General features: G+C 36.8%; 1 protein-coding gene across 1 annotated transcript in view; it reads right to left on the reverse strand.

The window, feature by feature from the left end:
- Positions 1-18,490, reverse strand: part of EYA1 (EYA transcriptional coactivator and phosphatase 1) — a 159,307-nt gene that overhangs the window by 40,017 nt on the left and 100,800 nt on the right. Inside the window, exon 12 of the mRNA XM_019925191.3 lies at positions 9,676-9,765. Coding sequence (XP_019780750.1) covers positions 9,676-9,765 — 90 coding nt within the window. The remainder of the gene's footprint in view (positions 1-9,675; positions 9,766-18,490) is intronic.

The following is an 18,490-nucleotide window of genomic DNA, read 5'->3' on the forward strand; positions in this document are numbered from 1 at the left end:
TGATGCCTTGTACTTTCCCACCTACTTCACTGTCTACTCCTTACCACTCTCTCTTGCAAGTTCTTCTTTCTTGGTCCTGTTTCTAAGTGTTTGATGCCCAATCTTATGCCCTCTTCTCAATTTCCTCTTTCCCCTATGAGATGTTTTGTCTCATGCCTCTATGATTCCCAAAACTATATCTTCACGTTTGCCTCTCTCCTCTGAGTTCCAAACCTAAATGTACATAATCTCTTGACCTGAATGTTGAATAGGTATCTCAAACTTAATATGCTCCATGCAAAATATTTGAGGACAACTCTTCCCCCAACCTCGCCACCCCAAAGCGCTCTCTGTCATCTCAGATAACGTGACCACCCATCCAGTTGCTCAGGTCAAAACCTAGTGGCCATCCTGGATTCTGCTTTCCTTCTCCTCCCACATCTGACCCATTAGCAGATTCTGCTGGTGCCTCCACCAAATTATACTGTAAATCCTGCAACTTCACACCACGTCCGGAACTGCTACATCCTCAGCCCAAAGCAACCGTCTCCTTACTGGTCTCATTGAGTCCAGTTCCTCATATGATAACCAGTCTATAGTAAACACTAGTCTATCACATTCATGCATAAAACTCTCCAATGGCTTCCCATTGCAATTAGAAAAAATTCCAACTTCTTTACCACAGTCTACAAGGCCCTTCATGATCTGGACCCTGTCACTTTTCCCCCATTCACTCTGCCCCAACCAAATGAAGCTCTCGTTTATTTCTTGAAGGAGCAAATTGCATTCCTACCTCAGGGCCTTTGCACAGGCCATTCCCCTTCCAGAATGACTTCTTGCTGTTCCAGCTGCTTCCTCTCAACTTCCTGGTTTCTTCACAAATGTCCTCTTTTCAGAGACACCTGTTCCTGAATATTTCAGCTAAAGATGTTCCACTCTCAGCTAAAGAGCCCTTATCCCTTAAATTACACTCTGATTTTCTTCCTAGCACTTATCTCTACCTGAAATTATTTTATTTACATAGTGTTTATTTCCTACTTCCCCTCCACGAAGAGGGTAACCTTCACTCAATTATCGCTGCATCCTCAGCATCCAGAATTGTGCCTGGCACTTAATAGTTAATAAATATAGGGCTTCCCTGGTGGCGCAGTGGTTGAGAGTCCACCAGCCGATGCAGGGGACACGGGTTCATGCCCCGGTCCGGGAAGATCCCACATGTCGCGGAGCGGCTGGGCCCATGAGCCATGGCCGCTGAGCCTGCGCGTCCGGAGCCCGTGCTCCACAACGGGAGAGGCCCGCGTACCGCAAAAAAAAAAAAAAAAAAAGAGAAAGTTAATAAATATATATTGACTATTGAATGAAGGGCAGAAGGTATAAAGAGTTTACGCAATGCTATAAGCATCTCAGTTTTGAAGCACAACAGAGACACAGTATTTATAACCCCATCATCCAGACTAGCAACATTATAGTGTATTCACCTCCAGTTATTTTTAATATGTCATAGATGCTAAAATCAGAATTATACAGTACAATTTATTCTGTAGACTGCTTATTTTTAAAGTTACATAATGGTAGCTTTTAAAGCTGTATTTTCCTCCAGTTTTCTTAATACGCCATACTTTTTAAAAAAATTAATAAACCTTATTTTTTAGAGAAGTATTAGGTTTATAGCAAAACTGACCAGAAAATACAGAGATTATTCATATACCCCCTGCTCCTACACATGCATAACCTCCCCTCGTATTGACATCTCACACTAGAGCGGTACATTTCTTACAACCAATAAACGTATATTGACACACCATCACCACCCAAAGTCCATAGTTGACGTTAGGGTTCACTCTTGGTGTAGTACATTCTATGGGTTTGCGCAAATGTCTCATGACATGTAGCCGCCATTGTAGTATCACATAGAATAGTTCCACTGCCCTAAAAATCTTCGGTGCTCCAACTAATTCATCCCTCTCATCCCCAACCCCTGGCAGCCAGCTGACCCACAGTTGTGCCTTTCCCAGAATGTCAAATAGTTGGTCTCATACTATGTAGCCTTTTCAGATAATATGCCATAAATTTTAACATTAAGGCTACACTGTACTGAACAGTCTATTTTTAAAACTTGAAATGGACCATGAATATTTTCCCTATATTTAATAAGCAGTCTGAAAACAATTTTCAATGAGGATGTATCGTTTATCACTATTCATCTATTTTAGGATATTTAAAATAGTTCTATATTTTAGTGGTAAAAAAACACCATGTGGGAGATATAGCATGGGGTTGAGTGGACTTCTAGAAAGCACTGGACCTGAGTCACTTGTCTAAGCCACTCAGCTGTGTGGCCTTAGACAAGTTTTGTTTTAACAACTCTAAGCTTCTCTTGGCTATTCTATAAAATGGAGATAATAACAGTGCTCTTATCATAGAAATATCAGGGTATCAAGTGGAATAACGTATGTAAAGCACTTAGGACAAGTGTTCAATAAATGTTCATTAATATTGTATCAATTCTCTGCCTCTAACTGTTTTCTTAGAAGTTAAAAGTGAAGTTACTGAGTAAAAGGATCCATACATTAAGGTTCTGAATACATATTATCAAGCTACTTTTCTCAAAACTTGTACCAATTTCTATCCTTATCAGTAACGTACACAAGTGTTCCTCCTACTGCACTGTAGACCATATTACTGATTTTAAAGCTTTGCCAATTTGATGGGCAAGAGGCTGAACACTTACTCTAACATTTCTGATTACTAGAGGTGAAATCCAACACTTTCTTTTCTATGTGTTGAAAATTTGAATGCTTTTCCCTTGTGAATTATCTGTTCATGTCCTTTGTTAATTTCTTTAGGTTTTTCTTAATGAGTTGCAATAATATTGATTATTTTATTGGTTAGAAATAGCTTTGTCTTTTAATATTATCTATGGCTTTCAAAAACAGTGTTTGTTTTCTTCCCTGACTACAAAAGAAATTAGTATATATGTTATAAAGAATTTGGAATACACAGACAAGTACAAATAAGAAAATAAAACCTGGGATCTCAGATAGAAATAACATTAAAATTCTAGAGTACCTCTTTCCATCTGTTTTTTGTTCCTCCATTTATTATTTAACACGTACTTACTGGGTGCCTTCTATGGGCCAGGCACTGTGCTAGAGAAACAGTAGTGCCTATATTTTACATAGGGTATATAATTTTTTAACAGAATCAAGAGCAAACTATGTCTGTGTGTATAGTCCTCAAAATGTTACTTTATAAAAAATAACTTTTTGTTGAAGAAAGTATATATTATAGCTCAATGAATTTTCACAAATGGAACATAGTCATGTAACCAGCTCCTGGGACAAGAAATGAAACATGATCAGAATTCCATAATTTGGAAATATTTATAAATAGTTGCCTTTGTCTTTGACAAGTAAAAATTCCTAGATGTACAATTAGCACAAATGGTATCAATCTTTTTTAGGCTCCGCTTACCGCCAAATGGCTACCCAAAAGTTTATTTCCTGTAAGCAACGTGAGATCTCCTTTTGATCTACCTATATTTTCTCCTTGAGTTTTATTCTTTCACATTTTAACTCTGTAATTTACCTATTTCTGTATATAAACTGAATAATCCATTCCTTCACTGGTTAATTTGTCTGGTTTCATTTAACACATACAAAATTTTTCTACAAGTTGGGTCTGTGTCTGAGCTCTCTCTTCTCCCTATAGTTCAATGTCAAAGCCGTGCCAACATAAATCTTCATATTATTGTCGAATTATAAAACATTTAATATTTGGTGGAGTTGGGTGCTCACTATTACTGCTTTCTGTCCAAAACTTCTAGGTATTTTTGCCTATTTATCCTTCAAATGGACCTTATAACAATTTTGTCATATTACAGAAAAGAAAAGGAATGGAAGAAATTTCATTTATTCAAATCTTCCTTTAGATCCTTCAGTAGGACGTCAAAGTTTTATTCATATATTTCCTATAAACCCTTCTTATATAGGTTACTCCTTATCTTTCCTTTTAATCTTTTTTTGTGTGTTATAGTTACTGCAGTTACTTAAAAATTATAATTTAATTAAATTTTCTACATGGGTGGCTAGAAGAAGGCTATTGATTTTTTAATTTAATTCTATAGTCTTTTACTTTTCTGAAGCCCACTGTAAATTCTAAAACAATTCCTGGAGATTCTCTTCAGTTTTCTATGTATATCAAATATTATGCAAAAAAACAATAATTTTAATCTTTCATTTTATTTCTTTCATATCTTACTGCGCTGCTCCAAATTCCTAGAACAATGCAGACTAACAGTAGTGACAGAGGACATTCTTATTTTGTTTCCATCTTTATGACAATTTGCCTTTATTATTTTATTGCTAAGTACAACGTTGGCTGTTGGTAAAAGGAAAATATCTTTTATTATGTTAAACAGCCACATATTTTGACTCCTAACTTTCTGGTAAACATCCGAATCAAGGAAGTCTTGGAATATAGGTTTATGTTTCTATTTTTTTGCTTCAGATAAAATAAAGATGATAGAATCTTGTGAGAAATGATGAGATAGGAAGAATACATACTTATTCATGAGTAACAATAATGGATAAAATACGGGTATTGCTTCATTTTGATCACCAGTTACAATATGTATTTTGTCTAATAATCATTTGCTGCTTGCAAACTTATTTTGCCTCCTAAACTGAGGGCTTTGGTGTTACTCTTATTAACTAAGAAAATAGATGAGGTCAAGCAACCCATCTTAAAACAGAAAGGCAAGGTCAAGTCCATTGTCTTCCATGGGAAAGGACACAGAAATCGATCTTCTATCTGAGGCAACAGATAAGAATTTAATCTAACAAATACTCATTAATGGTCAACATGTATAGGGCAATATTCTAGGTGTTATGAAGGATGTTACTAGGATTTTTTAAAAAATGGAATCCTTTATGTTTGCTGAATTTATCAGAAGAAAATTAAATACATATACATAAGCCTGTGTCCAGAGCTGAAAATGACAAGTGGCATATACACATGCCTACATTTATGTTTAGAATGTAGGGTACATTTATGTTTAGAATGCAATTACTGATAGGCCCACACACTTTCATAGAGTTGTTTCTTGGCTGTGACATGCACTGAAAGAAGAAAACAGCTCAAGCTCTTCCGGAAGTGTCTTCTTTACAAGCACCTATGGAACCAGAGCATCCTGCGTCTACAAAGAAGCTGGACCCTGGGCATCAGAGTTCATTCTTGTTTAGCAACAAAGCACTTTGTAGGTGAATTATACTTTTCCACTCAAAAAGTCAACTTCTCGATTAGCTTACAACTTTTCCACTTTTGGAAGCACAAGCGTTAGGTCACTACAGAACGCTTCGCTTGAGATCAAAGCTACTTAGCATTGGCATGACTGATATTTTGAAGGAAGAATTTTTTTCCTAGCTGAAAATCAATTTATAAACAAGATATATTAAAATAATTAACAGACGATAACCTAAGTTTTAGACTCATAACATATTATTGCAAATTTAAAGACTGAATGAAACCAAGGGGCAAACTAATTTCTTTGCTTTATAAGAAAACTCATTATAGCCTACTTGCTTTAAATTATGGCATTACTTGGAGACTGTCCATGGTGCCTTTCCTTGGCCTTTGACTCATCAAACCCAGCTCTACTGAGACCAGAACCTTTGGTCCCAGGCCTTTTCTAAATAGAAAATGTGAAAACAAGGAGCTACAAGAGTAGGTGATTGAAAATCAAACCTGGGACAGGAGTCTACATGTCAAAGGCCCAAGAAAGGTCTGGGGTTTTCACACTGTAAAACTTGACACCGAAGAATCCTCTGGTCTGTCCCAACTAACCAACATACTAGGAGCGTGAAGGAGAAAGTTATAGCACAGTTTCACACTTGACTAGGCGAACGTGGTGTGTACAACCCAGAAGACGAGAGGCGGGTCCCTGCTACTTCCCAACCCTGACCCCTGTGGCCTGAGAGCAGAGACTCTTGGAGGCTACCATGTTGATAACATCAGTTAGGATGGCAACCATAACGCCAGTGAGATGATATTACCTAACACCAGATAGAAAGAGAACATTCGACATCAGCTTGTGCCTTATTTTCCTTTAGACTCATATTAATCTTGATGAAATATCATCCTTTAATTGTGGAAAAATCCAGCAGGAGAATCGACAAAAGGCAAGTTAAACTGAAATGTTATCGTATTCAGAAGGTCGATCACCTTTCAGTAAAAATCCAACAGAAAGAGCTCTTTCTCCATTCAGTCAGAAAGAGACAGACTTTACTAAAGAAGCTGGAAAAAACCCTCCAACTGCATACTGTCATTCATAAAAAATGACTTCCATAATAAGCATCGTCGGATTGCACACGGAGACCTTTTGGTAAAATGATACGCAGGGTGTTAGTCAGACTTGGAAATAGGAAAGCCAGGAGTGCGTGGAACTCAAGTCTAAACGCTTCTCTGGGTGGGGGGGAAATATTATTTCCTCTGATAATTGTGTCTCCCTGTCACTCATGGTCCTTCACATGTCAGACATTTTTAATGGTTCGAAAAACCAGCTTTCTCCATTTTATTTATTTTTTCCTGAAGTGTCAACAGAATTAAATTGTGATTGCTTTTATTAAAAACTCTCACTAACTGAGATGACAAATAAGACTTTTAAAACTAAAATGGTTAACTTTTTTATGTCTTAAAATACAGGGACGATACTTCTAAATTACTTGAAAATCATATCGAAAATTTCCTAAATAATATCCTAATAACCATCTTAAGCAAATACTTTGATAACACAAGAACTGTTACTGGAATCTCCTCACGGAGTGTATTTCATTATTGAGAATCTCTTTTAAGTCACAGCTTGAACTAACCAAATTAGACAGAGCGGCTGGCAAAAAGTTAAGATTTTAAAAGAAAACGAGGCTTAAGTCAACAATTCGAGTTCAGAAATCACACTTCAAGCTAACCAGTAGATTGTTAATCTCCTTGAAATTACCTGTACTCTAGATCTTCAAAAGCTAAAAACATGTAATTAAAATATATTAAAATATTCATGTCCTTTACCACAGTACATTGCTAATTGGCATGTGAAATCAAGCATTACCACATCATTTTTGCCTGATGAGACAATTTTGGTTTTCTAAAGGGTATTAAGCTAATACATTTATTTTTGCCAGGAAATAATTTTACTCTATTTTGAAAGAAACTAATATTTGCAATGACCAGTCTCAGGTTTGTTGATTACAAAAATATAAAATGAAGGATTGAAATAAGTATAAAAACCAATGTATTTTTTAAATATTGCACAAATCAAAAGAAGGTAAATAATTTCCGAAGCCAGAGGCTAAGTGAATCTTTCATTTATACTTTTGCTTTATATTATTCGCAAGTAAAATAAAATCAATTTTGGGAAGGTTACAAGCTTAAATAATTTTTCACTATTGATTTTTACGTTCGGTTGAATTATTCCTTCATTCTCTTTTCTACTTTACTTATAAGAAAGAGTCCTCATGCCAAGAGGAAAATCTGATATTTCAATATCTATGTGGATCCCTAGTTCTTCTTTTTTAATTTGGGCTTATGAAAAAACTACATCCACTACAAACCTAAACTAGAACTTTTAATATTTACTTTTACTTCAGACCTTCTCTATATAGTTCAGTGTGAATAATGTTAGTAAACAAATAAAAATCTGGCTATATTATATCCAAACTGAGTTAGGAAGCTTTTCTGTCTATATTATGCCAAGTTAACTACTTTGCCTAACTTCTCACTTTTTACCACATAGTTTTGGCACTGTACAGTCAAGCTTTGTCATTTTTAAGAGGGTAGAGTTTAAAAACAATAGAAAATTACGGCTAATTTCTTCTTGATGGATGCTATTAACACCTATTAACATCAGTAAGAGTAACAGGTTTGAACCCAATAGAAAATATCAGCCTAGTCTGTATCGTTGGAAACAACCGAAACTTAGGAAAGGAATTCTAACATATTAGTAAAATACGGAATTTTTTGGTGCTGTTCTCTTACGAAGGGAATCACAACCATAAGGCAGAAACAGCTTTTGAAAAATAAGTATGATTATTAAGCTTTTAGAAAGGCAATTCTGAACTTGTCACTCACTTGGAATATTTCCACCTTAAAAAATAGTAATGCCTTACATGTAATTTCCTTAAGGAAAGCAAACACTTTAAAATGCAAAAAAAAAAAAAAATAAAATTCTGTATTTCACCCTAAGTGTAAAAATAAATATTTCACTAAGGAATGGGGGAAAAATGAAGCACATTTAAATAATTTCATTGCACTGGAAGTTGCCAATTCGTCTGTGAGTAGTTTCATTGCAGATGAAAAGAAATCAAAATACAGGACAGATGTTGAACAAACCGCATTTAAGTTCTGTCACACACTGGCATTTTTCAAATGATTTTGGCTCATCTATGAAATAAGGTGCATTTTGCTTGATTTTGAAAAGGGGAAACATAAGGAAATATTTAAAGGCCAATTGCTGCCAATTAACTTTGATCAGTAAAAGTTCTATTTGAATCTTTCAGATTCTTCTCCTGTCTGAAATAACATACATTTATAAAATCTAGGAAAACAACAACTTGATGATTAATGCCTGTTGGCAGCCCTACCACAAGCTTGCTTAATAGCAGGATTTAAATAAACAACTCTCTCTATTATGAAGGGAGTGAAATGTAGTTACAGGCATATTTTCTCATAATGGAGCTATGAAAACCAATATTCTTTATTCTTAAAAATGCTTCTGGGGCTTCCTTGGTGGCGCAGTGGTTAAGAATCCGCCTGCCAATGCAGGGGACACGGGTTCGAGCCCTGGTCCGGGAAGATCCCACATGCTGCGGAGCAACTAAGCCCGTGCGCCACAACTACTGAGCCTGCGCTCTAGAGCCCGTGAGCCACAACTACTGAGCCCACGTGCCACAACTACTGAAGCCCGCGTGCCTAGAGCCCGTGCTCCGCAACAAGAGAAGCCACCGCAATAAGCCCGCGCACCGCAACGGAGAGTAGCCCCCCGGCTCGCCGCAACTAGAGAAAGACTGCGCCTAGCAACGAAGACCCAACACAGCCAAAAATAAATAAATTAAAAAAAAAAAAGCTTCTAATCAAGATCAGCATGTTTGTTATTGCCCGTAACACATTTAACCATCTTACAAAAGTTTCCCCCCAGGTTATAAAGGACAAATAAAATCATCAGCAGTTTGACATAAGGAATTCTGGCAACCCGAAGAGCAGAGGCCTGACTAAAATGTTATACGACCAATTGGGCCAGCCAGACAGAAAAGAATCTGACCCAATACGGTAAGAGTCTGACATGGACAGCATATGAAAGGATCACAAATTCTGTTGGATTCTAAAGGTAACCCATCTCAACAGTGATTATGTAACTGAGAAATCTGCAGCTTCTGATAATCAACACAGTTTAATATAAAACATTCTTGACATCAACTTTTAATCCCTATCAATAATCATGTGGAATCGAATTTTGAAATACAGCAGCCAAAGTAAAGCAAAACAGAAATTCCATGAAGGCAAAACGCATGACCATATAATCAATAATTACTTTATCTCCTTATTCCAATTATATATTCAAAAAATAATATCCCATTGTTATTTTAGGACCAATCACTTATTTCCAAACATGCAACATGAAGAGTATATAAAATAATCAGAACTTACCTCTAAGTCGTTAAAAAATAGATGTGTGTCTGCCAAGTTGAAAATCATTTCTTCCATGCGTAGTCCAAGGGAAACTGAAGTAGGTGGATCCTAAAAGAAGAATTTTACAGGTCAAGAACATACATACTTCAGGGTACAAGAAATACAGTGTCACGCTGAGAGGGAGTTAGCATCAGGAAAGGACAAAAGGCTTGGACTCCAGCTGCTTTTAGAGTGCGTGGCTTATTCTGTATTTGAACTTCAGTGACTTATTTTATTTAAAAAGTACCTCTAAGGTTGTTGGTACTTTGCATAATGAAGAAAAAAATTGCTGCTTATAATATTGCAAAAAATATAAAATCTAGGGTTACTTAGACATACAGAGTAGAGGAAATACAGCTTCACACGTCTGTTTCAGGAGCAAGAAATTCAGTGAATCAGAAAGACATTTTTTTTTTATGTTCCACCTCAATCCATGAAGTGTCTAAAAGCACTGCCACAAATATCAGAAAATAGATATAATATAGATTAATTTCAGAAGGACAGAAAATACCAATTTCACTCCAGATGATAACTACCATTATTTTGTATTCAGATTGCCCGCCAATTTTGAGTATACTCAAAACGGAAGTGATGGTGGCCACTCTGACCAGCTGGCACCATGCCAGTGCAGGAAGCTGATCTTGACATTCATGTGACACTATCCAGTCATCAAACAGCCAGTAACACACACAGGGGAGCACAGTGGCTTCTACCCAACGCTTCAAGCCTTCGACACTAGTGATAGACAGTTTGTCCCACACAACACACATCCTGATGACATCTGTTGGTACTGAAGATGGGGGATATAGAGATATTTGCAAGGTTTTAATGGTGTTACTATATTCGTAATGCATCCAACCCAGGAAGCAACACTGTTCATGGTGAATATCCTGCATAATTAGTGAAAAAGGAAAAATATTCTGTAGAGAAAGTATTCAAGGATATGTGAGTTTTTCAAATTTTTATTGGCATTTTAATAGCAATACCAACTTTCACCTTTACGGCCTTTAAATTTTTCCAAAGAACAAAGTTTCTGATATACTCTTTTATTATCACAGCAAACCTTTGGAATCTATGTGGATCATTTAATTAGAGAAACTGTAACTAGAGAAATTATGCCTTCATGTCGCCCACCCATCTAGCTGGGGTGTACTTTGTGTGTCACCTGTCTTTGAGTCTTAGAGTGGAGAAAAACCCAGAGAAAATAACTCTTGCTTTCTAATACTGTCCAATATAAACCCCGTACATTTTCTCTATTGTCTTCATTTCAAAGCTCAAGACTTGCCTGTGTTTTACTCCCTACCCTCCAAGTATCTAAAGTCCATCAACACCAAGCCCCATCTTCTCATGGGCATTGGGAGGCAGCGACAAACGGTGGAAGAAGAGCCCTAGACCCAGAGGCCAAGCCCTATACTTGTTCTCTTAGTTACTTTGGTGTCTTTATCTCACTGAGCCTCAGTTTGCTCATCTAATAAATCAGGTGGCTTGATGGCAAATATGTTGTTCTCCCATAGAATAAAAAAAAAAAAAAAACTCCATCTCTTCATTTGTCACAATCATATGTGTTTATACACCTGGGAGAAAGGAGGGGCCTGGGATGGTGGAGGGGGCAGAGACTCACTGGGTGCCAGAGACTCACTGGGTGCCAGCCATGGGCCAATCAACTGTGGCCAGGGAGGCGGAGTCAACACCATCCCTGCACCACCCATCCCACTAGCTCCGCCCACCCCACCAGCACACCCTCAGCTCCAGCACCAGCATGGTTTATCTCACAGGAGTCCCAGAGATGGACAAGAGGAGGTTTGGGGAAAATAGGGCAGGATGGTACTGCTGGTCTCAATTCCCCTCCCACCTAGGCCTTCTCTGCCAGCTGACTGGCAACGTAAAGGAGAGAGAAAACACATTATTGCCAAAAATCTGGGGTTAGATTGGCAAAGGGGCAAAGCAAATACCCCAGGGTTTGTAAGAGGGCAGACAGGAAATAAAAACACATAGGCCAACTGAGTGTCCAAGAGCTGTGCAGGGAGGGACAAATAAAAACACTTCCCTCAAATTTCCTGTACAATGATTAAGGCTTGTTAAATCTTCCCTGCTTGATACCACCTAAAATCTATGAAATTTCATAGGTTGGAGAAGAATTAAAAACTGTTTACAAATAAGTAAAGAAAAACTCTCACTGAATCTTGGTTTTATAGGAAATTGCTCACTTCCAAGAATTCCAAGTATCAATAAGTGTGCTGGAAAAAACAAATGCTCAAACACATACAGCCTAGAGCAGAATTAACCAGGAAGGGAAGTTCAAACAGCTGTTTCTAAAACAAAACACCTGACTCAGGTGTGTCCTCCCTCTAGTTGAGGCCAATAAAAATACACTGACTTGTCTCATAACCACATCAATGAATCTTTTTATGTGGCCAGGCGAAGGAGACTCACTGCAATTATTTAATGGGCAATTCTAGAATTGATATGCCATGGTATTGTTACTTCTGAAAAAGGATTATTTCTCCTTGATATGGTTGCTTATTTATACCACCATCAAAAGAATTACTCCATTGTTTGTGAATATATAGCCTACTCTAACTTTTCTTCATAAATTACAGTAATGACTTGTGAGTTGGAATACTAATAAATTTTAAAGGCTTGTTCAGTCTTGTGGTCAAATACAACATAGATGTTGGCCTTATTTACCTTTTAATGTTTTTCTCTTTTGTTATTAGCTGTCATTCCTTAACAGTTTTCATACCTGCCACTCCACAGTATTGTTAGGAAACATTTACACCACCAAAAGAACCGTCTGACGATCAACTGAAATGAAAGAATTTTAGAATAGGAAGGGGATCTAGTTGAAAGCAGTGTTTCTCAAATATTTTTTAACCATAATCCACAGTAAGAAAAATCATTTTATACTATGATCTAGTAACATCTCTCTCTCTGTCCCTCACACACACACAGCTGAAAAGTGAGCTTGGCAAAACGAGGCTTTCCACACTGTGTGGAGAGTATTCTGTTACTTTCCATTTCAGCGCCGTTAATGTGTCGAAGTCTACGGTTTGAAAAGCAGAGTTCTAAAGAACACCTACTTTTGATTTCAGAGACAGGAAAACTGATTTGCAGCCGGGTTATGATTTGCTTGTGGTAACAGCGCTGTTAGGGTACAAAGCTATCTCACCCTAAGTGTTTTACCTGAAAGGAAACTAGCCAGAAGAACAGATAGGTAACCACGGTAACAGATCTGCTTCCACATTCTAGCAACTGGAGTTCTTCTCAAATCAAGGTTAGATGTGATCTTCCTATTATAATAATCTTTCAATATTTTCATATTTTTCAAATATGGCTGATACAAGTCAAATGTCAAACAAGCTAACACTGAACAGTTAATAAATTAGTCCTAGCTTGATGGTTTATTTTGGCATATATAGAGGAAGAAGGAAAAAACACATCTTTTAGACCCAAACTGAGACATTAAAGTCACCATGTCTTTGGCTTAATCTTACTTTCCTTGTGCTTTGCAGTAACGAATTCCAGAGCTGTAGTTGTGAAATGGTGCCTTCTAAAACACCATTTTTTGCTACGTCACTTTTGAAAAATTATTTAGAACTTCGCCTCCACTTCCAAGAAACATTTCATTTCAAGTAAACCTTGTTGCCAAATGTTTCCATTCTTTTCTGAACTTGACTCCTCTGTGGTATTTACCACTTCTAATTTCTTCTTAACATTTCTTCTTCCCTTATGTCTGTAATATCATCAGTCTTTTCTGGGCATCTTCCTAAAATCTGATTATCCATCCTCTATCCCTTCAGTGATGTTGGTTCCTAGAACTGTTTTCATCCATTCCGCATTCTATTCACACTGCCTTACAGACTCCAACACACTCATACCTACAACTATCACCCCATTCCCCTCTGTTGAACCTCAGACCTCATTTGTAGGCCCATATATCAATCACCTATTGGTCCTTTGTACTTGATGACCCATAGAGCACCTGAAACGCAATGGGCTGCAACCTGGATTCATCATATTTCCCACATCAAATGAACCACATGGTCCTGCCCCTTGGACCTGGAATTCATACCTTTCTTATATTCACCACCATTACCTTTTCTCATGTGTCTCGTTTGTAGCTATCTGTAGTAGCTTCCCTCACTGGATAGGTCTCCCCCGGTTACCAACATGAATACAACCAAGTCTCTGTTCAACCCCCATGCTCAGTCCTGCATCCCACAGAGTGCTTCTTTCAGTGCCCCTCCATCAATCCAGAGGCTCTTCCCCGAATCCTCTCAGCCGGGCTCATCAGCCGCTGGGTACCACAGCTGTATGTGCTCTTGTCTATGTCAGAGACATATCCCTGTTATCTTTCTCTCTCCATCCTTGGGACCATGCACAATGCCTGGCACAGGGCTTTCCCAAAGTTTGGTGGAGGAATAAATGAATGAAAGAAATAAGCAGCAGATATTTCAAATAATTGTAATGAAGAAAAAAATATTAAATTTGATCTTTAGTTAGTTATTAGTGTTTAGTGTCAGTAAAAAAAAAAAAAATCCTAAATACCTAGCTTAGGGGGAAAAAAGGACATTTGATTCCTAAAAGTCATTCTATCTACATAATATGGTATCAATATTATACATGTTCATTCATACTTTGTACCTGATTAAAGAGCAGCTCATTCTTAGAAGAGCTACTTACAAAGCCTTACTTATCTATTTGATGCAGTGAATAAGATTAACATAAGATCAGCATACAATTATTTATTTTTAAAATTTATCAGTGGTATGTGTTACAACATCTTGCAAAATATATTCTCATATTCTCTGCAATCTAGTTCCCTAGTAAAAACTGAATAGTTCAGTGAAGAGGCTCAAACAGAGAAAATACAATCAAATGCTTTATCATTTTTCTTGTTTAATGAATAAACAGTGTAAACTTACTATAGTTCTTCTGCCCAGGAAATTCTACTAGCTGTTCCTTAACAAGACAAGACAGACAGCATCCAGCACCGCCCCTCACACACACACACACACACACACACAGAGGAATTAAATTTAACTCTGATCTTAAATTATTTTGATATGATAGTAAATTGCAAAGCAACCTAAATGTCCATCAATGGATGAATATATAGAGACAATGTTGTACAAATATACAATGGAACATCACTCAGCCATAAAAAGGAATGAAATAATGCCATTTTCAGCAACATGGATGGACCTAGAGATTATCATACTAAGTGAAGTAAGTCAGACAAAGACAAATATAATATCACTTATGTATGAAATCTTAAAAAAGATATAAATGAACTTATTTACAAAACAGAAATAAACTCACAGACATAGAAAACAAACTTATGGTTATCAAAGGGGAAAGGTGGGGGAGGGAGGGATAAATCAGGAGTTTGGGATTAACAGATACACATCACTACATATAAAACAGATGAACAGCAAGGACCCACTGTACAGCACAGGGAACTACATTCAATATCTTGTAACAACATATAATGGAAAAGAATCTGAAGAAGAATATGTATATATATATATATTCTATATATATATATTCTATATATATTCTCTATATATTCTATATATGTATATTATATATATATTCTCTATATGTATATTATATATATATATTCTCTATATATTCTCTATATGTATATTATATATATATATATATGTAACTGAATCACTTTGCTATACACCAGAAACTAACAGAACATTGTAAATCAACTATACTTCAACTTAAAAAAAATTGCAGTTGTCTGCTTAAAGTCATGAAAATAAGGTGAAGGAACTCGTCTCAATGCTAGGCTACCCAGGGCTGTTTTGTGTAAGTCAAAAATAGTTAATGTCTATTGAAGAGAAAGCAACATTATACAGATAAATTAGACCCAAGCCTAAAACAATTGTTTTGCTCTCATCTTCTACCCAGTGATCTTTAATTATCCCATTCCCTCAAGACCTTTTTCTCCTGTTTCTAGAACACAGAGCTGCCCACAGAGACTAAAGTTATTATCATCCCGTATTCAAATCATCAGTACCATCCCTGGACTGTTGTCATTCTTTTACTGTTCCTCGATTTTTTTTTTTAGCCTGATCACTGCTATTACACTAGATCCTCAGGTGATGAAAATGCTTTAAAGAGAAGAAATTCTCGACAAAATCAGTGCACAGAAATGCTGAAATGCCATTAAATTCATCTTCTAGGGAGATTCATGTCTGTCAGTTTTGAATTGACATGTAGAAAAACTATAATGTGATTTGAAGTAAATGAAAGAAAAGGGTGTCCGTAAATGTATGTGGGTATTAGAACACTGGAGGACTAGGAATGTGGGCTCTTGTTGCCTTGTTTTGCTTTACAGATGAGCTAGGGCATTGGATAAACTTCAAGCATCACTAAAAATGCACTTTTCAGGAAGCACAATCCACAGCAGTTCAGAAATTTGATTTCACCAAGACTCAAACACCAACGAAGACACTGTTGTGACTGCAGGGCTGTGTCATTACTCCCACACATCCATCTAGGAATTCTCTCAGGATGACAAGTAATGAAACTCCTTGTGATCAGAGCTTACAAGGATGCCATCCAGTTCATCTTTGGGCTGAACTAGGTCTAACACTAACCCCAACACAAGGCATTGGCAGGGGTACTTTTTTGCTACATGTCACAGAAATTGAAGGAGCTTCTTCCAAGATAATTGTGCTTCCAACCTGCAGGCATACAGGGTAGAAGGACACTGGAAGTGCACACTCTCATGGTGGTCGTACCATGGGCTTTGCAGTCATGGAGTCTAGATTGGAATTCTAACTTTGCCATTTACTAGCTGTGTGGTGGGGAAGTTCAGTTACTTAAACCCCTGGACCTATTATAGATTAATCACATTAGTTCACTGACTCAGAACTATGGCTGGTAAACTGAAATTCACTATGCTGTTGAAAAGATAATAAAGGAATGTGGCACCTGCATGAGCCACTGAGGATATCTGTCTCCTAGAGGTGATCCTTAACAAGGATGTGTACTAATACTGGAGAGATATTCAAGGACAGAAGATATTTGAGAAAATCTCTAAATTCAGAAAGTGGTTTAGGTTTATCTCAACACTTTGCCTCACCAAAAGTAACTATGGGTTAGTTATTTGCAACAAGCACTGTCACATCTTTTTATTTCTGATGTGCATCCACATATACTTGGTTCTGCTGAGTTAATGAACTTGTGGTTTAACTCCCCTCCCGCCCCCGCCCAAAACTCTGGAATTTTCTCCTTCCTAATCAACTAACTTTGAGCCAATAAGAAAGGATTTACAGGATAATTACAATAGATTGTTAGAGGAGACTGTCCAACCAGCAAGCTGAAGTTTAAAACAAGAGCAACCAGACATTACACATCTCTTACTGGAAGGATATACCTCACCTACGAAGTCTTAACCAAAACAAACAAACAAACCATTAAACCTGAATCTAATTAAGCTTCTGGATCTAGCTACTAATTCACAGGAAATACAGGGGACAAAAGAATATGTGACAAAGGAACACAATGGAGATGCAATCAAGAAAACCCAGTCTCAGACCCTCTATAAGACAGATGATCTGGTTATTTCAACAGAAATACTCAAGGTTAAAAAAAAAGATTGAGTGAGAATGTACAGCTTAAAGACATGTAAGAGACATACAATAAACTGTAAAAAAAAAAAATTATAAAACCACTGGAGAAAAACACTTTACAAACTAGGAACAGAGGATAGAAGGAAACTATCTCAATACCACAAAGGACATATATGAAAAGCCCACAGGCAACATCATACTCAATGGTTAAAGTCTGAATGCTTTTCCTCTATGACCAGGAACAAGACAAGGATGCCTGCTTTTGCCATTTCTAGTTGACATAGTACAGGAAGTCTTAGCCAGAGCAATTCAGTAAGAAAGAAAAAGAAATAAAAGGCATCCAAATAGGAAAGGAAGAAGTAAAATGTCTTTGTTCACAGATGACATGATCTTATATGTAGAAAATGCCAAAGAGTTTCTAAAAACTGTTAGAACTAATAAATAAATTCAGCACAGTTACAGGATACAAAATCAGGACACAAAAATCAATTGCATTTCTATATACTAATAATGAACAATCCAGGAAGGAAGTTAAGACAATTTCATTTAAAATAGCATCAAAATGAATAAAATACTTAGAAATAAACGTAACCAAGTAGGCAAAAGACTGGTATACTGAAAACTACAAAATGTTGCTGAAAGAAATCAGAGAAGACACAAATAAATGGAAAGGCAGTCCATGTTCATGGATGGAAGACTTAATATTAAGATATCAATATACCCAAAGTGATTTACCCTATCAAGTTTTCAATGATGTTTTTTGCAAAACCAGACATATCCACCATAAAATTCACATGGAATCTCAAGGGACCCCAAATAGCCAAAACAATCTTGAAACAGAATAACAAAGTTGGGTCTCACATTTTCTGATTTCAAAACTTAGTTACAAAGCCACAGTAGTCAAAACAGTGTGGTATAGAGTGATATATAAAGACAGACATATAGACCAATGGAATACAACAGAGAGCTCAGAAATAAATTCCTACATATACGGTCAAATGACTTTCAACGAGGGTGCTAAGATTACTCAATGAGGAAAAGACAGTCTTTTCAACAAATGGTGTGGGGAAAACTGGATATCCACATGCAAAAGAATAAAGTTGGATCCTTACCTTACACCGTATACAAAAATGAACTCAAAATGTATCAAAGACCTAAACCTAAGAGTGAATCTATAAAACTCTTAGGGGAAAAGCTTCATA

Source organism: Tursiops truncatus, chromosome 17 (genome assembly GCF_011762595.2).
Source record: "Tursiops truncatus isolate mTurTru1 chromosome 17, mTurTru1.mat.Y, whole genome shotgun sequence".
Taxonomy (NCBI): Eukaryota; Metazoa; Chordata; class Mammalia; order Artiodactyla; family Delphinidae; genus Tursiops; species Tursiops truncatus.